Source organism: Tyto alba, unplaced genomic scaffold (assembly GCF_018691265.1).
Source record: "Tyto alba isolate M040663 unplaced genomic scaffold, T.alba_DEE_v4.0 Super-Scaffold_2, whole genome shotgun sequence".
In the NCBI taxonomy this organism is placed as follows: Eukaryota; Metazoa; Chordata; class Aves; order Strigiformes; family Tytonidae; genus Tyto; species Tyto alba.
The window spans coordinates 20,773,811-20,796,302 of NW_024881282.1; the positions used below are offsets into that span (position 1 = coordinate 20,773,811).

The following is a 22,492-nucleotide window of genomic DNA, read 5'->3' on the forward strand; positions in this document are numbered from 1 at the left end:
TGTATTGAGGTTAGGCACTTGTCAGACCCCATCATTAATAGGTGATTTTGCATAAAAGTGATGAAAGCTGCTCTGATTTCTGCTGAACTCAATTCTGTCATCATACTTGAATATATACAGGGTACACTTAGGGGACCGTGTCCCTGTGAAAATAAGTCACCTCCGTATTTCACGCTGGAAACATGACATACCTTTGGGAGGTGGAAGGTGCATTTCTTCTCAATGTTTCTGCGTGAACAATTAAGAAACTTCACTAGGGACAAAATGTGAGCCCTGAAGAGTGATACAGATTAATTGCTTGCTTGGACTTTGGCACCCATAATGTGCCTGAGGTCCATGAATGAGCAGTCTGAGATACTCACCCATAGTGTATCTTTCCTGTTAACAAAGAGATTTTCAGTGCTGGAAGCGGTGTAAAGGATATATTTTACTGAAAGGAAAGATATTTTAATTGTTGTGCCAGCCAATGGGTATAGCTCTTACCTTATGAAAATGGAGATGGCAAAAATAACAAATCTCAGACCATCTTTTCTTTCCTTTTCTGCCCTTCCCAGTCACCACTTAGTCTTTTCTAAGAGCATTAACGAAGAGCAGTGCAGAAAGTGAGATGGAATGTGCTGCCTTAAATAAATAGAAAGTTAAAAATATCTGCTGTGTAGGGCTACAGACATCTAGATTGAATAAAACATGTACACTGAAGATGCAATAGACAAAGAAGGGTCAATACAAACCCATGTTGTAGTATATGGACTGTGGTGTTTAAAGGAGAGAGTTCTGCTGGATGGGAACAGTCTTGTCAGTAGTGACTGACAGCAAGTACCACCCATATTTAGTATTTTCCCTTCTTAATGGTAGTTTAATTCTGTTTCTCTGCTTTCCATCACCTGAGCTTTCTGGATCTGTTCCCAGTAATGTGCAGTTCAGTGGTTTTTGTACCTTATGATATCAAGCCTCTTTAATGTTTTCCCAAGGCAAAGCCAAATACTTAGCGTTGTCCAGACAAAAAGTTGTCAGTCTGTGCAGAGAGGCTGTATCTGGCTTAGGCAATGTATGAGGAAACCAGTAGGAAGGAGCAGAGTGTAGACTGGAAGACCTACATCTCAAACAACAGTGGTAAAATATGGTCAAACGACAGTGACTGGGGAAAGTGGCAGTTTATTAAAGTAAATGACCATGTAGCTTGATATTTTTAGCCATTGTCCTTAGCCAGTCATAAAATGCATGCATGTAAGATGGTGTTCCCTTATGAGTGGGAAAAATGGGTGTATGGCTGATATACTTCATATGAACAAGCCTTTGCTAAAGAATTAATGTGTTCTGCAGTTGCCAGCATGATGGAATTATGTCTTAATAATCTATTCATCTTATAAATATGAGTAGTTGCTTTTGTGAAGGAGCTGTATAAATATCTTTGGTATCATTCCAAAGATGACAATATATTATGGTATCACTCATAAGATCATAACAAAAATACCTTTTAACTCATAGAAGATTGTGATTCAAGTGATATGATAAGTATTTTAATAAATTACTAAGAGTCATTTAAATACCCAGTCTTCCATAGAAGTAATTCACAAGAGAGATGTGAAACAAATCTTTGCTTGAGGAGTTTCTTTGAAATTCCTCACATGAGTTTAACAGGCATGTAATACACAAGAATGAGAAAGGTTTCCCTCATGAATCACACATATACTAAAATGACATCTAATGCAAGCAACTTACTACCGTCAGCACTCTTATTCTAAAGTTTCTACATGCTTCTTAGTTTACCTGCATGATATACCTCTTGCAGGAGTTATCTGGATATTGTAGCCCTTTAAAACAGAAATGCTGTAGATCTTGTTGTGTTTTGGACTGTGTTCCATAATTATGCTGCTTTGAGAAGCCTCACAGAATAGAAATACATTTCACTGCTTGCCAGGAAAAGAATACTTTGAAAATAATAGGGATCATATCTGAAAAACAAAACCAGTTCTTTGCTTTAATCTTTTGTGACTACAGTATCCCTCTGGATGACAAAGATACACATTTTGTTTGAGTTACACTTTAGAATCATTTAAAACTCCTATGTGACCAAAGAAACTCATACTAAAACCAAGTAAATAATTAAAAACAAAACAAAACCAAAACAAAACTTAAAAAAAAAAAAAAAAAAAAAAGTGGGACATTTAGTTAAGGGATTATGGGGATGTGATTGCTTTGGGAGTATTTCTGGGAGAAATGTGATTTAAAAAAAGAATGCTGGCCAACAGACGGCAAGGAAGGAATCTAAGCAAGGCACAGATGTGGGAACGTACAGGATTGAGAGTCAGGGGGAATTAAGAAAGCCATGGAGAGAGATGCGTATAGGCAAGGCAAAGATGACTACAGAACAGATGGTAGCTATTTTCATTAGAATAGCTCCTGTCTTTAAAATCATGAATAAGATTTGGCTGTCATTATCACAGCTTGTTTATCAACCTTCAAAACTGAAATACCTAGAACTTTCTTTGACAATCCAAGAGAGCAGTTGAAGAAGGCTGCTAACCATCATCTCCAAGATTCCTGCTCTTACCACTTCAAAGCCTTATTCAATGCTAGAATAAAAAAGAAATAAAGCACCTTTGATTTATACGCTGATCCATTATAAAGCAACTCAGTGTAAAAAATTATCAAACTTTTTCAGTAATGAATGATAACGAATATACAATATATATATAAAAGAAACATTTAAACTATATAGCAAATTTTCAGATACTTAAGAGTAACATTGATATCAAACAGTAAATGATGCTTCACCTAAGTAAACATACACTTACATATACAGCCTACTAGCAGATCAATATAATACAGCCAGATTTTGCAGTGGTGTTCCAGTGATGAATATTAAGAAAGTGGAGGAAGAGCAGCACGTTTCCAACTATCTTTACTGAAACGTAGGGCCAGTTTTTGAAAAGTTCTATTTTTTAAGGATCATGTAAGGAGACTTCAACCTACAGAAGACCTTAAATTCTGCTTGCAATATGCCTTTTTCAGGTGAAAAAAAAAAAATAAAAAATTAAAGAGGCTTCCAAAGTCATGCAAGGTCTCTGAAAATAGATTCCAGTACAGTGGGCTGCTGGTCCTCCTCCTAGTTCAATCATTTACACCAAGGAACAATAACATCACTAGCTTCAGGTCAGGGGTTCAATTTAAAGCATTTAAAACTAGAAGGAATTTATTTATGTAGATAGCTGTATTATGAAGCTGTTCTGCACTTTGAAACATGAAATCAGCACCACTCAGAAAGCATGGGAATATGATAAAATGATTTAGGAAGTCTGAAGACAGAATTACAGTCAAAATACTTTTCCTAAGGGAAAGCCAAATATTTTCATGTCCATCACATTAATAGGAACAGCTGTTACAATGTTCAAACAGGAACAACATTCTAAGGAAACAGCTGTCAGTACCTAATATATTGCTTCATTAACATTAATTGCCATCTATAAACTACTGCTTTCCAGTGTCAGATCATTTCTGGTTTTCTTATCAGCATTTTGATATTTCATTTTCAATTGATGGTATTTTTTCATCAGAAACACAATAGAAAGAAAATAGTCTTAATGAAGCATGATGTATTTAAGAAGAGTTTGATGGTGTTTTTACAGGGAAAAGCCTGAAGCCAGTTTCATAAATTTGACTTAATTAATGACATTGTAAAATCATTTAGCTTTTCCTTCTTTATTTTTCCCAGAAGGCTTTCATTAAAAACTTCATTTTTGTCCAAATAAGTTCTTTCTTATCTTTCAGATAGAAGCCAGAACATATTTCTTTAGGATCTATGTGTTGCAGGAAAATGATTATTTGCACAACTTTAATTGCTGTCCAGGTGGTTTATAAGAAGGAAAGATACAACATAGGAGTAATTAATAGAAAGATAAATTGGAAACTTCAATGAACTATTTTTGAGGTGATTTAATCATTCTGTGATCAAGAACTTAAAATATTTGTTCCAAGTGGATTAAAGTAGGGGTTTTTACTTCCAGAAGTGTAAAAATTTTAGCTACCAATGAATCTGATCATGTCAAGACATATATGCTAGTTTTATTTAAACGTAAAATTTAGTTGACTTGGATCAGGCAAAATTTAGAGAATGACAGGTGGCTTCTAAAACATCCTACAGACTTTTTAACCAAACCTCTTTTCTGATTTCCTGTTTTAATCCATGACAGATGTATTTCTGTTCTATATTCAATGCATATGCTATTAGCCTTTTGTGAGACCATTGTGTATATAATTGGATATAATGTTGAAAAGAATTAAATAGCAGAAAAAAGTACTAATCAATATACATTTAAATTAAAGCCAGCTAAGCACATCACATGGAAACTTATTTATGAAAAAAATAAATTAGTCATTACAGCTACAATTTAATATTTAGACTCAAATTAGAAGAATCGTCTTCTGCAAAAAAATACCACTGATGCCTATGTAACATGTATAGTAAGGTGCTTACCATAGCAAGATTTACACACCCTGTCCCTAAATATGTTAATCTTTATGAAGAAATATGTGATAATGTTCAGGGTCAGCAATGCTAACATAAGCCAGACTCTGAACATCCTCTAGAAGTTACCCAGGCAGTTACGCGTATTGTCAACTTGCTTAAATATGCCAGCATCACTGTTAAGGGGAAATTTAACCTGGCCAAGGCGATTTTAATCCTCTTCTGTCACTTACCTTCTAACTGTGTCTAGAAGAAGAGAAAAGCAATATGCATATAAGTCCACAGAATGTAGCTCTTAAAAAAAGGCTAATGTTTGTGAAATTTTTTTTTTTTTGGAAAAAGAAAGAGATAGTGGATACCTGTCTCTCATCAGAGAGCATTTACTGATCTGAGTTAGCCCCCTTCTCTCTTTATTTCAGTGGGAGAAAGGAATTAAAAATAAGTGAAAAAAGGGGAATTATTAAACATTTTATAACCTTCTTGACTTTGACAGTCTTCAGTAAATTTGCAATCCCAAACATATTTTGGTTCATATGGTATAGTAATCATTAACATCAGTCATTGAATGATATTTTGAAGGTAATAGTTATTGCTAAAGGTGAGGGCAGTTCCTGCGCTTCCTTCCTTTAAAGTAATAAGAAGATTGAGTTGTTGGCATTGGTTAATGCTAGATGAATTTGTAAAGGTTAGCTTAAAATAGCTGAAATTTATTGTGACTATAATCTATTACAGAATTTGGATAATTAAGTACATTTAAAACCCTAGTCATTTCAAGTGTAACTACTTTCTTCTCAAAGCTAGCAACACTCCTGATGGCAATTAATGCCCAAAAAAGGAGCTAGATCACTCTTTTTTGCAGCAGGTATGCCAAAGATGCCCACCCCATCCTGGTGGACTACTTGAACACATACCTGCAGTGTACCCTTGTGGCAGTGAGGTCTAATAACAGGGTTCCATCATTCCACCCCTGAGAGACTGAATCTGGAATACTGTGTTAAGCCCTCTCCAATATGACAAAGGTGTGAGCAAGCTGAGGAGAGTCACACAGGGAACCATTAAGATGGTCAAGGAATGGAAGCACATGAAGTATAAGAGGCTGAAGAAGTTGTGTTTAACCTGCAAAAAAGAAGGCTTAAAGGGGGCTTCTAACTTCTGCCTGCTACTAGAAGGGCTAGAGACAAGACAAAGCCAGACTCTTCTCAGAGGTACACAGCAAAAGGGCAAGAGGCAACGGTCGTGTGTTGCAGTGAGGCAAATGCAGCTGGATAGAAGGGAAGCAGGGGGGAGTATCACTGTTAGAATGGGTAACCATGTGAACAGCTTGCCCAGGGAGGTTGTTGAATCCCCTTCCTCAGAGGGAATTCCACCTAAATTCCACCTGGACAAGACACTGAGCACCTTCCTCTAACTTCCAACCAAGCTGGCCTTGCTGTGAGTAGGAGGTAGGACTAGTTGACCTTCAGAGGTGACCTCTGACTTGCGTTCTTCTGTGATTCCATCTTGCCTAGTCTTCAGCTGACACTCTGGAAGAGCTTAGGTTGCTTACAGACCCCATATCAGACTTTCTAGTCTGCTGTAGAAGACTTAGATACTCTAGGGCACCTAAAATAAGCTGAAGTCCAGGCAGAGGACACCAAAGTACATATAATGGCACTAGGCAGCTATGTTGGCAAATGAGTCATGCCCCATCTGTTCAGTTGGTCCTCTCACATTGTCCACTGCCTAGATCCAGTAGGCATGCATAGAATACTCCTGAAACACAATGCTGGAGTTGACCTCACAAAAATACACTCTTGGTTTTCTTTTTAAAAAAAAAAATATTGGAGGAAGAATTATCCATTATATAGAAGACAGGGTGGTTAAAAGTAGTTGCTCAGGGATGAAAGACTCATATAAGTGATCCTCTCTGTATATAGGGTTTCAAATTATCATGCCTCATCTTTTAGTACTTTCCTTTTCACCTTATCTGTCTGAGGAATGTGTGTTTCACCATTTTCTGTTGAAGTTAGTCATCATGCAACAAATTATGGATTCATTAGGCCTGAGAGGAAAAGTGACACCATAGCCATTTTGTCAAGTCACTGTGTGAGAAACATGATCTCCTATTCCTGCCATGGTTTCTACATGCAGTAAACCATTTTGCAATGAAATATTACATGGTTTTATTTTTTTTTTATACTTAAATAGAGTATTTTGTAAGCATAATGCCTAGATGGATGAAGACATTTAGCTAGCTAAATCACTCTGAGAGGATAAAGTACTACCACCTAAATACCTAACACTAGGTTGTGTTGCCATTGTCTGCATGATCATTCATAACCAATTTTTAAAAATTTTAAAGATCTCTAAACTTGTGTTCAAACATAGAGAACAACAGAGTATAAGAAGTGCTGACAGTAAGGCATCCTTACTTTGATCTGAGAGGGCACAATTGTTACATCTATTGCTTAAAAGGAGAACTGAGAGAGAAAGAGGAAACAGGAGCAGCAACTGTTCTATTAATGTATTAGGGATGTTTTTCAAGGTGATGAGAGACTTATGATACTGACATAAAATATATATGCGCAGCATGCTGTGTATTCTCTGTAGTAATGCATTTGTTCCTAATAAAAGACCAGCAAGTACTTCCATACCATTCCTTATGAAAATCTGACTAATTTTATGCTTCTGAAAATAATGGCTTTACATTTATTGGTATTGTATTACTCATGGAACTAGAACTGAATCTGTAGGAGTATTACATTTTTAATACACTTTTACTGAGATCTTATTTTAAGTAAGGTGCTTTAATTTAATAAAAATTAACTAAAATATGAAATTGCCTAGCAATACCCCAAAGCACTCAGGATTTTGGATTATATTCAACACTTCAGTGATTCTAGGTGGTAGGAGTAGAGTGAGGCATACAAAACAGGTGACAGCCATAAGTTATCAGAAATTATGAATAGCAGAAGGGAGCAAGAAAAGAAAAGATAAGAAATTAAATAAATAACTTCAGTGCTGGAAAGCATTCTGGAAGATCTAAAGACACACTAAAAGTGCTTAGTATTTGGCAAAACTAAGTGAATTTGAAGGGTCTGCCTACACATTACCAACTTCATTGACATTGTCTGTGGATATGTATTATATGGCAAGTCCCATTTTTGATAGAAGATTTTTTGCCATCTTGTCCTTCTACATTTGTATTGGCGTGGAATTCGAAGGTTGGGAAGCAGTAGAAGGAAATTTATTTAAATGCTTTTTGCCTGAAATAGGCTCACTAAACAAAAGACCTTTCTTCCCTGGAAAACCCCTAGGGGAGTCAAGAGTTAGAAGGAGAAACAACAAAAAGAAGACTGTTTAGCAGTGTGCTCCTTTGCTGGCAATAGGTCAACTGATTTTGGAACAATTTTTCATCATTTAAAGTGGCATCCTCAGTGTCAAGAGATATGATGATCACATACAAGGTCTGTATAAGAACTGCATGTGTTAAAGCAGGAAGTATAAAGAAACAATAGGCAGCTATTTGTCAGCCTGATTAGCAAGGATAACCCATCGACCTGGGAATTCCTGTGACACCTCTGGCAACAATGGGAAGAGAGTTCAAATGCTCTCTATACCCTGCGTTCAGTCACGTTACATTTTTAATTGTAGGATTTTATCAGCAAGTATGATTATATAGTATTAATTGATTTACATTTAGTTAATATAACTAGGGTTGTAAGAAAAATGCATTTAGGAATTAGGAGATTAAAGCTTCAGATATTGAGTTTGGCTGCTGTTTATGAGCTGAAAATTAATCTTACTTGGATCACAATACAGTTAGTGTTATTGCAATATAGCTAGTGCATGTGTATTGTGAAGAGAAATTTACAGCTACTTTTGGTTACATAAATTTATTCCCATTTCTTTAGAAGCCTATTACTGCTTTTTAGAATCTGTTCCACATTCTGAGATGTCTCATCTCTAGCATGAATAAAACATATGCTTGAATTTTGTTTACCCTAGCATTCCCTCTAAAGATTTAAAATACATCAGTTATTATCCATACCATTCCTTGATAGTGAGGATTATCTGTAGAACAATCCCTCTCACACTTTACTGTGGCATTTGTTTTAAGAAAACTGAATCTAAAGATTATTGTTAAAGATGCATTCAAGTGTGCAAGGACCAGGATCAAAAAGGAGAGAAATCTGGATACAAACCCAGCATGGACAAGGCTATGAAAAAGCCACCAGTTAAGACTCCCTTGGGAAGTATATAACGTGCAGTGAGTGCTCTCAGTGCTTGCAGAGTTTTTTCTTATTCAAGCCTAGCTTTAAAATATAATGGGCATAGTTCACAATGTACCTGTTTTTTAGATTCTGCCTAACTGTCCTCTACATGCTTAAATTCGGTGTTTTAAATTCTCCTAATTCTTGCTCAGGAAAGAAAGAGCAATACTCACCAAATTTTTCTTAAGCAATAAAAATTACTGAACACCCTAATGAGTCACTCACAGCATGACCAGAAATATCTAAAGTAGGAAGGTGTTTAGCAAATAGGGATAGACTACGTCTACATTAGCAACCAGGCCAGGCCAGGACCCACAGCCTGCCCTGGAGCAGACGGCGTGGCACAACTCTCAGCTAAACCCACTTCCCTCCAGAACCGGAGAGCTTCATCCGTACGGTCTGTGAGGAAGAAGCCCTGGTCAGGGACACTGGGCAGTCTCTCTGTGGCAGAGGTTGAGATGCTGCCACGGAGCATGCTCCGGTTTAGCAGAAATTGGCAGTGCTTGTGTCTCCTTTGCCTTGGCTTTCTCTAATTTATTGGTATAGATGTGTTCATTAGCTTGTTAAAACGTACTAATCAGCCAGGATGAGCACTTTTCTACAAATCCTGTTATGCCCCTTCTTCCTCATCTAAGCAGATATTTCTCAGGTTTTCCCCTATCTCATTATTTTAGGGTAGAACTCCCTCAGTTTCTCATGTTAAAGGTGTTCTGCCTTGCCTGGTATAATCAGATATTAATTGAGTGGAATAAAAAAGGACAGCCCAGGAATGTGCTCATGTGGTCTAATTTTAAAAACAATTAGCTGGGAGTGGAAAGGCTGAATGCCAATTGTCTTCCAGTCACTGTTGGGATGGGGTCCGTGTAAACATAAACCAGTTTAGTTAAACTGGTATATATTGCATTTCCAGTTGTATCTGTATGAAGTTCTGTATGGACACTGTGCCTGAAATTTGCATTAAAGAGGACAGATGAGAAAGTCAGTGTGCACAACATGCATTCATTATGTATGCCTGTTTACTTTGGGTAGGTGAGAGAAAACAGAATGTGGTCCAAGGTATGTAAATGCGATTTAGTGTGTATATATTCATCCTAAATGCAAACAGTTAAAGCAGCTCCTATATCTTGTAACTATTTTTTTGTCATGTCAAATCTCTCTGTGAATTAAACTACATTACGTAACAATCCAATTAATAAAAAAATGTCAATTTTCTGGCGATATGCAGATATATAAATTACATTAATCAATCCATGCTGTTTGACATAGGTCTTTCCTGTTCTTGCTATGAGAAACATGAAAAATGTTTCTTTTACAAGATTGCTTGTGAAATAGATTCAGCAAATTAGCAAATCAAGAAGATAAATGTACTCCTAGAAGAGATCAAGTTAGGCATGGTGCAAATCATGTCACACTTCTCCAGTTCTTTCAAATCCTTTTTTTTTTTCCAGTGATTTATAATCAGTGAAAAGTTCTGTGTCTACCAAGGTGATGAGGAGGAAAGAGCAGAAGTACCACTATTGAGGCCCAGCAATTTTTTTGCAAAGATGACTGCCTTTTTACCAAGGAAATCAGGAGATAACACTCCCTCTAAACATACCATATCTTCTTCACATTATTTTTCTGTGGTTGTGTGTAAATAGTTAGCAATTATGTATAAATTAACAGTATATATTTCTGATTCTTTTAGAGGTATTTCTGCCTATTATTTGCAGACTTGCACAATAGTTATACTAGTTATAATGATTATATTACTTATTATATTAATAAGTGCATAAAGACACTTACAGCACTTTCTAATTAGTATTTTAAAGATTACTCACACTATAAAACTTCACAGCTTAGAACCAAATCTGTGGAAGGTCTTGGGGCACCTACTTTACTTTAATGTTCATATACCTAAAATGTAAGTCTTCAGTATCTTCACTGAATTAATACAATTTTTTAATCAATAAATATTCTATAGCTATATAAAAATATTTGTTTCCAGCATGCCAGATCTACTAAAACAGTAACAACGCTGAAAAGAAAAATACTTAACCTTGTCAGAGCCAACAGATTAAGCATTCCCATTTCTATCTCATCTACTGGGTCTAATCTAGCAGATATTTTAATAACATGCTTGTTAGAATGAGGTCCGACAATAAGCAGGATCAGGAGATGAAAAGGTGATAGTACAACTTTTCTCCAGGAGTCCTACCCAGCGTGTTGACCTTGGAAGCTGGAGACTTGGGTTCCCTTCCTGGGGAGGAAATAAAGGCTCCAAATAGCACCTTCCTTTTCTACACATCTTCAACAGAAGAGACTGAGAATCACTCCTAAATCCCTTCCAACAAAAATGTGGTGCCTGAATCACCCAACCTATATCATGTCAGACAGCAGAGGCTTTGATCTGTTTCCCACATTCATGCTGAACACTGTAATCATGCTGTTGGATGAATGGGAAGGATGCGGAACTGGCTGCTACAGCACCAGTGCTGCTGATAACAGCCAGTTTACTTAGGCCTTTGATTTCTTTGAATAAACAAGGATCTACCTATACTACATAATTGGGAAGTTGCATTACTGCTGCTGAGCAGAAACAGTCACAATAAAACATTTTAACCAAGATTTTTTAGGAAAGCATTTATAGGCATCCATCCTTGCTGCACACAGAACTGCTTCTTTCGCTGTTAAAAAAAAAAAAAAAAAAAAAGACTGTTTAATACCTTTTCACCAGGAAGATATTTTTCTGAGCTCACTTTTTGCAATACAATTCTCAGAAATAGTTATATGCTTCACAGGAACTTTAGAGAAGAAGCCAAACTGAGATCAGTAAGGCTCTGCCAGAGTGCACATATCCAACAAGAGTGCAATGTACTGCAGAGTTCAGCCCTGACTACTTTCAAGTAGAATCAATATTGGATTTCATGCCTTAAAAGTGTTGCCCTAGTTTAGGACATTATGACTTCCATAACCCATTCCATGCTTGGTGGGCAATTAAAAACAATATTTTGCATCTGCTGAGTGAAGCAATAAAGAATTTGTATAGAATCTTATGTTATGCATCTCTTGCATCAGCTACCATGCAGATTTTAGGAAATACCTGAACATATTTCTTAGCAGTACCAATCATCCATCACCTAATGCCGTTTTAACATAAGATCTAACAACAAAAAAAATCCTATTTCTTTTAAGAATTACTACCTGGCATATATTTAACATTTATAGGAGTCAGCATGGTAAGACAGGTTCTTACGGGGAAGGAGACAGCTCAGTACCTCTCAGTCCAATGGATAGTCTGTGAATTACCTTTATTAAAAATTGCTGAAAAGGAGTCTTAACTGCTTTGACCATTCTCTATAATTTTAATTCTGAACATAGATTTAGATGATGACTCTATCAAATAGACATTCAAGCTTACGTGATGTGTATTTTTAATTGATCAGATTGTTAGAAAGGGTAACATTAAGTGTTTGATTCATATCCACTTACCAAGCCAGTACAGTAGAACAGGATGTTTTACAGAATTTAGGATGTGATAATATATAAAGACTCTCTTGCACACAATTATTTTAATTTTTGGTGTACCAGATCCAATTGCAAATACTCTCATAGCTTTTTGAAACACTTCTAAGAACATGATCAGTAACATTTGTTAGATATATGAAGATAAACTGGAATTTGTTATGAAGAGCTAAGGGTCCTGCTCTTACATGGGATATTTGTAATTCTAAAGCATTTGAGCATCCCTAATCAAAAGGGATGATGCTGCAAAGACTTTGGTTATTAGTTTCTGTGTTTAAAAAAGAAAAAAAAATATTATAGACTCATACTGATCAAAGAATCTTAGGAGTTTCAACACCAAGAACGTGAATGTTTGTCTTGATCCATTAATGAGAGATTTCCTAAATTCCTTGGAAACCCAACTTGAAAGCGTGAATCCAGGCACAGTTTTGAACAACAAATTAAATCACGTAAATAGATTTATCCAATTTCAGTAATTACAAGGCCACTATCCTTAGAATATCTGGGTGCTTCATGATCCTTAACGTACTTAAATGAGTCACTAAATTATTAAGACCACAATTCGAATTATTAGCACTTTATATAGAAAAATGCAGAAAGTTGATGTAATCATTCCATTATTCTACTGTGCTTTGCAGGTCCTAAAATGGTAGAATTCCACGGTCAGCAATTTCAGATCAACTCAAAGAACGGCAAGCCACTTTTCACAGTGGATGAAAATGAGGTTGTAATTGGCACAGATAAACTTCGAGTCACAGGTTTGTAACAATTTAAGAAATGCCCAAATAATAGCCTAAGAAAAGCACAATTAAACTGACATTTTTAAATACACCATTGTGTGTGAACACAACTTCTGGTTTTACCTCATTAGGAACTAGGAATCTGAAGATATTCTGACCTTTTTCAATAAATAATCAGTGAAAACTTAGAACAGCAAAATAATAATATGTATATATAAATATGCATACATACCTGTATGTGTGTATTTGATTTTAAAGCCATTAGTGACTGGAACTGTACTGGTGCATTTTTTTCTGAATTATTTAATGATTCTAGTGCACACTGTTAACTGAGGCTGAAAAAATTCTAGATATTTCAGTTTGAGTTGTATTGAGTTTTATTTGTGAAAACTTTTTAGACTATCTCTGATATTTTTATACCGTTCTATCTTTCAAAGTGAAAGCCACTGTATTTCTGCTCTGTGTGTAGCACATATGTCACAGGATGGTATTTGTAGTATATTTAAAATGTCATCTGTCAAAAGACAAGTTTATCTTAGGTTATTTCTGCAAATCATCAAAGTACTTATTTACAAAGTAGGATGCCAAAGTTATCACATGAAAAGCTATTTCCTCTTGTATGACCTGATAACATCAACCTTCATTTTCCAGGTGTAAGGTTGCATTAAAACAGGTACATCAAGGTGTGATTTCTCTTTAAGCAGAAGAGTCCATCAAAGGAAATACTGAAATTATTCCATAACTTGTTTTTAATTACATATTTAATATTTTTAACCTGATTGCAACTATCACGTTTAACTTTTGCTAATTATTAGTCCTCTGAAATCTTGAGGTCTTAATTTGAATCATTATATTCATATTATTTCACTGTGCAAAACTACAAATGCAGTAGTAACTACACAATTAGTGTTTCAAAGCCAATGTTAAGTTATAATATATGTGTTACTAAATTTTGTTTACACCTGAGGGTCTTATCTTAAGTTTTTTACTTTTTAACCTGATTGAAATTACAACTTTGTTTAACCAGGAAGCCATATCAAATAATTATTGTTTGCCCAAGGGATGCTAAACTTTAATAGAAAAGCATGTTTAACAAAGATATGAAAAACTGCATAATTGTTAACTGATTTGGAAAAGGTCTGTCTCTGCTCAAAGTAAGTAAAAATCATTCATACACAAGTTGAAATTGTTATGCTAAAACATGTATTCTGATTCATCCAATATTAATCTTTACACTGCAAGGGTAATTGTTTACTTCAGCAGATATTGTAGAAAGACACATTGCCTGTTTCGTTTCTAGTGTGTAGTACAATTCAAAAGCAAATCCATTAAAGTCAATGAGGTTATTTCAATGTAAAATTAATGTGAGAGGAGATTCATGCCTAAATTGCTTCAAATTAATTTATTAAAATTGTGATTTAAATGATAGTATTAGCATGAAGGATAAATTAGTTATACTTTGCGCACTGAGATAATTTTTTAAATATTTTAGGTAGAGAACAAGATCAATGTGAAATAAATTTTGAAAAGTTCATACTGTAAGAAACAGACTGCCTCAGTCTTAAAATACACAAAGAGCATTTTGCACTATTTTTATATACAATATAGAAAACTATTTGGCTTTACTTCTCCTTATTTATGTGAGTTATGAAAAGCTCAGTAAAAAATTTTAAGAAAACCTGACAGTTTTCAATGAAAATATTACGTAGCAGAGAGAAAATACCTGTGGTTTATGGTACTTCAGGTAAAATGATAAAGTCTAAGAATAAACTAGTCCAACCCAACACCTCATGAATTGTAATTTTCCAACAACTGGGTATGTTTGACCTCATACTGTTTCAGTCAGTCATTTTCTGGCCCATGTGGTAAAATAAAATAGCAGCAGACTCTCTGTTCTCCTAAGAGCAAATGCCTGGAGAAAGCCGTGATCAGCGAAGTGTCTCAGATACCCCACGGGGTCACAGTCAGATCTGGATGCCCACGTTCAGACAACAGCGCTGAACCCCCGGTCAGTGCATCCTGGAGCGTGAAGGGGACACTAAGACCTGGCACGTGGAGAGCTCTTCTGCCGGCCAAATGCAGTCGTCTGCTTTAGGGTGAGCTCAGTGGCTTGCTCATCTCGCTTGACTATAGTGGCTGAGTTCAGGTGGTAAAACAGAAGCATCCAGCAATGTCTGAAACAGCTTAGGGTATGAGACACCACATGGCATCGCTTTACCAACAGGAGATGCTTCCTTTGATCACGGCAGCTGGAAGCCACGCAGGATGTACAAGGGTGTTTTAGGTGATAGTAGGTATATATGATTAGGCAGCTAAATTCTGCCTCTAGCTCATCTGTGACACCTACATCATAGACACTTAAATTCAAGTGTATGAAAATGAAGCTCAGCTTAACCCTTCATGACAATTAATGCTACTTGAAGGAGCATGTACTCTAACTATATCCTCTTTAATAGTATTTCAGTAGTGACCTGCATCTTTTAAAGACATTATTTACACTGCTATGAAGGTATCAAACATCATCATTTTGTTCTGGTAGGGTTTTATATGTTCAGTTGGCATTGCTGACAGTGAAACCCTCCCTGTAACTGTGTGCCAGCTGGCAAAGAGCTGATTGCTTTATAATTAACAATATTGTCAGGGCAGAAGAAGTGAAGTCACAGCACTGGCTGGAAACAGAATCCTCCTGCACAAATAGCTAGAGTCTATAGCTATAGGAGACCTGTTTTACACTCCCTTGCCTGCTCTGCAAACTTGCCAACTAGAAGGCTGCCCATAGAAGGGAGAAGATAGGCTCAAGTAAATAAAATTATATCAAATAGAAAAATAATTAGCATTCAGCAGATATTTTATGGTCTCCACTACTGCACAAAAAAGCTTTCTAACACATACAGATTATAATTTTTATTTCATGGCTGTTGTATTGGGTTATATTTTGGCGATGAGTAGGTAAGAAGTTAATAGAATGCAATTTCTTACCCTTTTCTCAAAGAAAAGCTGTCAGGGCAGAGGGGACCAGTATCTTTATGGAGAAGCATATGATATCACCCTTTCTCCAGTTTTATACTTGTCCTTCTGTTGGCTTGTCTTTCATAATCTCTTAAAGTATTTGCTGAGTATTGTCAGTAATTTTCTAGTGCTCTGTTTTATGGAAAGGTTTTTAGTTTGAGTAGCTAACGCTGAAGTGCAATGTGAAGATGTGTGTTTAATATAAATGCTTCTGCTCAAAAGGTAAGGTAAGTAGTAGACAGTTTGAGGGTATGAATAAACATTCTGTTAGACTTTGAAGAGCAGATAGTCCTTGTTTGATAGGGTGTGGGGGGGTGTTAATGAATCTTGCTGACTTCAGTGCTCTCATGAAGAAAATTAATATCTTGATCTTGTGTATTTTAGGATTAAATTACATTATATTCATAAACAGTAGTCTATAAAATAGTAAATATAGTAATATTCATGTAACAATGCCATTTCTTTACAGTTTAAAAGATAAAGTAGCTAATGGAGACAATAAATCAATTTAGGTCCATTTTCCAAAACAATTTGCCCTGAGGTTGTTTTTTTTTGGTGTCACATGTTCAAACTTAATGAAAAACATTTTCTCACAGGCTGGCAATGTTTTACTCTTGTTTAGAGGTGACAGCTCTAGAATATGCAAATAAGCCTTTTCATTCCCTCTTACACGCGCACCCCCACTGTTGCTAGCACGTTAATGCTGATGTTTCCTCTTGGCTTTCTTCCATTAGCCCCTATTTCCATGCAAGTGATACAATCTCTGTTACCACTTACCTGTGTTTATAGAATCATAGAATCGTTTAGGTTGGAAAAGACCTTTAAGATCAAGTCCAACCTTTAACCTAACACTGCCAAGTCCACCACTAAACCATGTCCCTAAGCACCACATCTACACCTCTTTTAAATAACTCCAGGGAAGGAGACTCAGCCACTTCCCTGGGCAGCCTGTACCAATGCTTGATAACCCTTTAGTTGAAGAAATATTTCCTAATATCCAATCTAAACCTCCCCTGGCACAACTTGAAGCCATTTCCTCTCATCTTATTGCTCGCTACTTGGGAAATGAGACCAACATCCACCTTGCTTTCAGAGCAGGGTGTCTGTTTTAGGAAGTGAGAGACTTGGGCTCAGTTCCCTCCTTGGTCCCGGAGACTTCAATCCTGCAGTCCCACCTCCCAGGACAGTGTTTTGTAATGCCATACAAAATGTTAGGTGCCCAGCATGAGGGGTCAGCGGGGAGCAAGCACTTTTGGTATCTGCCAGCAAAGTAAAGCTCTGCCTCTGACTACATGCTGTCTCATTTCCTTTTTCATGGTTCACATTCAAAAAGAGAAAAATAGGGTGGGATCCCCAGAGTTGTTCACTGCTAAGCATGGGCTTCGGTCTCCTCCAGTGAGGAGGGAATGCTCCAATGACAATGCTGTTTTATAGAGGCATTCAGAAAGATTTTTTTTTCATTAAAATTATGTAATTGCTGGGGTTTAGTGCTGACTCCAGTGTTCTTGGTTTGCACGGGCTGAGAACTAGTAATACAATTGGGCTTCTCTGGGGAGTTTGGTCCCTCTGCTCTCTGCCTTGGTTTTGAGCCACAGTGGTGCTTAGACCAAGAGATGTGCCATCCTGGACCAGGAGATAGGAGCAGATCCCTAAAGCAAGGATCTGTTTTATTTCAAACAAGGCTTCAGCGGCCATGATTGCACTCAGGCCTCAAAAATCCCCCTTTCTATAGATGGTCACTACCCTCCTCCATTCAGTTTTGCGAGGCTCCTCTTTCTGACATCTTTCTGTGCATATATGGTCATCTTCAATGCAACAGTTCAAACCTTGATAAAAACGTAAAAACTGGACTAAAAAACGTCTGACTTACTAGCTCACATTCCTTTCATAGACAGACAAGTAGATCAAATAGTTTCTTTTATAATCTTATCAAGCTACATCTCAAATGCAAACAAACACTATTCATTTTCATATCACCAAATGTGAACTTCTGTGTAAAAAGTGCTGTAGTGACTGTATGGCTTTCTAAAGATGACAGAGGAATTATATGAAAATCACTCATAGCACAAAGTAGAGCTTTTCAGTCTGTCCACACTGGTGATGTCTAATGTGAAGACAAAACTCATCAGTTGAGTTTGAGACACACATCTTTTCCTTTTGAAGTCATTATTTACTATTTTGTCAGTGGCAGCAGATAATAGATTGTGTTCATGTAGTTAAACTACTAGTTTATCACTGTATTCCAGTATTTAAAGTGTGCCTGCAAAGAAGACGGAGACTCCCTTTTTACAAAGAGTCACATAGAAAAGACAAGGGATAATGAGTACAAGTTAACCCTGGGGAGATTCCAACTGGACATAAAAGGAAAATTTTTCTCCCAAGGGAAGTGTTTGGATTCCCCAACATTCGACACTTTTAAAATTCATCTGGACAGTGTGCTGAGCAATCTTGTCTAGACCATACTTTTGCAAAGAAAGGTTGGATCAGATGATCTTTGAGGTCCAACCTTGTATTCTAGGATTTTGTGATTCAGTTACTAGGCTCCATTTAGCTTTTATTACTCTGATTAATAGTCTGTTGGCTAGATACACTGTTACTTGATTCTGTGAGTAGTCATTAATGTTAGTTTTGCAAAATATTAATGAAAGTGATGATTTCCTTCCCTAATCTTTCTAATAATTAAGGCCACATGGTTAATAGCAGGTGAACTGAAAAAATTGTGGTTTTACACAGACATAGCCTGAAAATTTATAAAAATGCAAACATAAGACTAGATTTTTAATAGCAGTAAACCAGTGTCATACCATTAGGTTCCATGGAGCTGCTCCAGTATGCACTGGCCATTTCAGTGCTTCCAGTCTGAGGGCTATATCTACAGTTATGACACACTATAACATGGAAACAGTTAAGATGCTTTACAAATGTGCCACTCAAAGTTCTTCACTGAAATAGAGGCTGTTCAAGAAGGACAGGCTGGAAAGGTGAGGGAGCAGTTACCCTTTAAGTGCAAGAGCATCAGGAATGCATGGTGCTCAGCCTTGAGATGGGTGAGGAGCCAACTGAGAGATTATAGGTCAGGATTCGAGAGCAGAACATCATGAGCAACGTTGTGGTGGGCATATACTGCAGACCACCTGATCAGGAGGAAACAGATGAGGCCTTCTTCAGACAACTGAAAGGTGATAACTGGTATGTCTTTCTCTCCAGAATAGCTATCAAATGCTCAGCTTTTCCTATAGACCTTGAAACAAGGTGGAAATGGATCTTGTAGCCAGAAACTGCACCAAGATCCTCACTATGTGACACTATTATTTAGATATCAAGAAATTGGAACAAAGTCAAATTCTACCACTGTGACCATTGTATGTGAGGATATGCAGCAGTGAGCAAGGCATGAAATTTCAAACTACGCAGTTGCATGCAACTGGCAATATAAGAAACTATGCAGCTTACGTAAAAATGGGAATTCATTTGTATCGTATCTTCATTTTACCTCATTCTGTGATATAGTACAGCTAAGCGGGTACTGAAAATTGCTGAAAAATTTTAACAATTGTGTAACAGAAAAGGAAATGGATCCCAAACCATACTCAAGTGGAAGAGTACACCATAGAACATATGTTGGTATAGGAGATACATGGATGAGTAAGAAAAAGGAAGGGGAAAATAAATTAAAAAGTGCCTTCTACAGTCATCAAGTGAAATGTGCCTCCTCAACAGTATTTTGTTCAGTCAGGACTGCACTTTTTCTGCAGATTTGATGGTTCTGACAGTTGTCAAATCCCATTGGTTTATACCATGGAGGAGTAAGGGAGCGAATACAATTGATTCCTTTTGGATGAAAACAAACTGAGAAATGGTCTCCAAGAATGCATTTACTTCATTAGAATTGCAAATAAGTTTTAAGTCCACAGGATGAGACTAGAGTTGGTCCAAAGTAAAACCCCTAAATCTGTATAGTATAAGCAGCAGATCTTTAGCACCAAGTATACCACTCTATAAATCCACGATTTTCAGGTCACATTACCTCCTAATGCAGACGTACATAAAGACTTCCCAGAAATACAGCTGGAAGACTTTAAGATCAAGCTATCTATCTCCCCTGATAAATCATGTCTTTGAAGATCATTCAGCATTGCTGACAAGGTAGCAGAGGTAGTATAATGACAGTATATATTTCACTGAAATTGTAACTCATTCACTGTAATCCAAGATGAAAATCTGAGTGAAGAAAGCAGTGAAATGCTTACTTTGCTAAGAATTGTCAGGTAGGACATAGTGGAATGAAGGATAGTGAGGGATCATGATATATTCTCAAAGGATCACAGTGTCAGAAGAATCACATTTGAGGCAGTTCTTGCTCAAAGGAAAAACTTGAACTCATTGCCACCTTTAGCTGGCAAGTAAACTAAGCCAGAAGTTTTGACAGATCAGCATATCTCTGCAAAATATCTTAGTTGTACCAAATCAGAATTTTCTGACAAACTTATTTAATTCCTTGGGGTGTTTATTGTTTTTTTTCATCCTTACCAGTGTCTAAGGTTGCCATCTTGTAACATTCATCAGCACAAATACAAGAACAGGGAGAATAATTAACTATGTCCAGCCAGATATTAGGTTTTATCTTGCAAAATAATGCTAATAAAGAAGGATTAAAGTAATGTCTGAATTAATGAATTTTCTATATTCCAGTGTTATATTCATGCCAGGTAGCAGATTCCAGAAAGGTTAATCTATTTAAATTGATGATGGGGGTATCAACAGCTAAATAAAATTTAAATAAAAACTTAGAAATTCATGCTTCCTTAGAGTGGTGAAGTGATTTAGTATGGTAATTCTTATATTTTGTGCACTTCTCTTCCATTGAAGCTAAGGAGATTTCATTCTAAGAAATCATGATTTCACCTAGAACTTTTCTCAAAAAGCAGCACATTTCATGCTTTCTTAGGACACCCTGAGAACTTTCCCCCAGCCCTCATGAAGTGACAGTCTTCCTATCGGTTGTCTTGACAATGTATTAATTTTTAATGGTATCTCTTAATTTCACTTTTTTTCCTTTTACCATGTTCTCTGTGGTTGCCTCCACTATATTTATTACCTTTTCCCCATTATACCACATCTAATTGCATCTACTGCCACTTCTCTACCATTTACATCATACTTTCTAATCATCCATTTCCTTCCCTCTTTCCTTCCCTCTCCCTGATTCTATGTATGCTTTCACTTTTTCATCCCAAGCTCATCAGGTCTTCCAGACAGAAAACACAAAAAACCCTGTTTTCTTTCATTTACACATATATTTGCATTTAATATGTTACCTATGTTAATATTAATATTTAAATAAGCATTCACATGCATTTGTGCATATTCACCAGCTTGCAGCTCAAGAGGAGTCATAAGAGTTTGTTTCTCTAGATGGAGTCCAAAGCCCTGATTTAGGGATTTCTACAGCCCAGAATTCTTTCCTGAGGGTAACTGCATTCTGTTTTAATTCAGAGAGCAGCCAGAAAAGCCACGTTGAGTAATATCCCATTAAAATATATCACCTTGCTACATATTCACCTGAAAAGTGTTTAAATATGTCTAGCCTCTAAGTCAGAGAATATTATTCAACCTGAGGCCTCCCCAGTTTTGGATGGGTGCTTTCACAAAGCTAATGAACAGAAGGTGAGAGACCACCCTTGCTGCAGCTGTTGCTGTTTAGCTGCTTTTTTGAGCCATCTGTGTTGCTGAGGGGCTTTTGTATTACTTCAGCTGGTTCCTTGATCCCAGTGAAGCTTAGGCGGGAGAAGGTCACTGAGCTGGCGATGGACTAGTCCTCAGGAGAACAGACACGGAGGTGCTTAGAGCACTTTCAGGTCAAACGGGGAGGCTCCTGGTGAGGATGAGTGCCTACTGTTTCTTCCTGGTTGGGATGAAACTACTCTTATTTCAAGAGATAAACTATCTGATCCCATAGTCCCATTTTATGTGCGTAAATACCATTTTATATTCAGCAAATCTGCCAAAAAATAGAGGGAAATCTTTGATGAAGCTACAATGCCAGAATTTGTGCTATGTATAGAATAGTCTAAAATAAATATGATTGCTTAGGTCTGTAATATTTGCAAAAGTTTTGTGGGATTTTAATTATCTCTATTAACTGGAGTGGAAGCTACATTATAAAAATCTTATTTACTTATTTTGTTGTTCCAAGTAGTTTAAAATTTCTCTGTCTTCAGACTTTTTATATTTCATTTTAATAATTCACACCTGTACTTCTACATTACCTGGGTATTGTGTTGTTCCAATCAATACTGTAATAGTAGGACCGTAGTTCTAACTGTCTTGTTAATATATGTTTTATTACCTTAATTTCTGGTATCAAAGTGGCCATATAAATCAGATACCATTTTTTTTACATTTGAACTTTTACAGTATAGTGTTTTTATTTTTTTTGCAGGACCTGAAGGAGCACTTTTTGAACATTCTGTAGAAACTCCACTTGTGAAGGCAGAAGCTTTTAAACAGCTTAGGTA

The 22,492-nt window shown here is 36.5% G+C and overlaps 1 protein-coding gene across 5 annotated transcripts in view; it reads left to right on the forward strand.

The window, feature by feature from the left end:
• SGCG (sarcoglycan gamma) overlaps window positions 1-22,492 on the forward strand; it is a 145,144-nt gene that overhangs the window by 97,271 nt on the left and 25,381 nt on the right. For 4 of the 5 annotated variants that reach the window (XM_042791921.1, XM_042791917.1, XM_042791918.1 and 1 more), the window contains 2 exons: window positions 12,864-12,983; window positions 22,417-22,489. In XM_042791921.1, the coding sequence (XP_042647855.1) occupies window positions 12,864-12,983; window positions 22,417-22,489 (193 nt within the window). The remainder of the gene's footprint in view (window positions 1-12,863; window positions 12,984-22,416; window positions 22,490-22,492) is intronic. The other variant, XM_042791922.1, reaches the window with a different exon arrangement.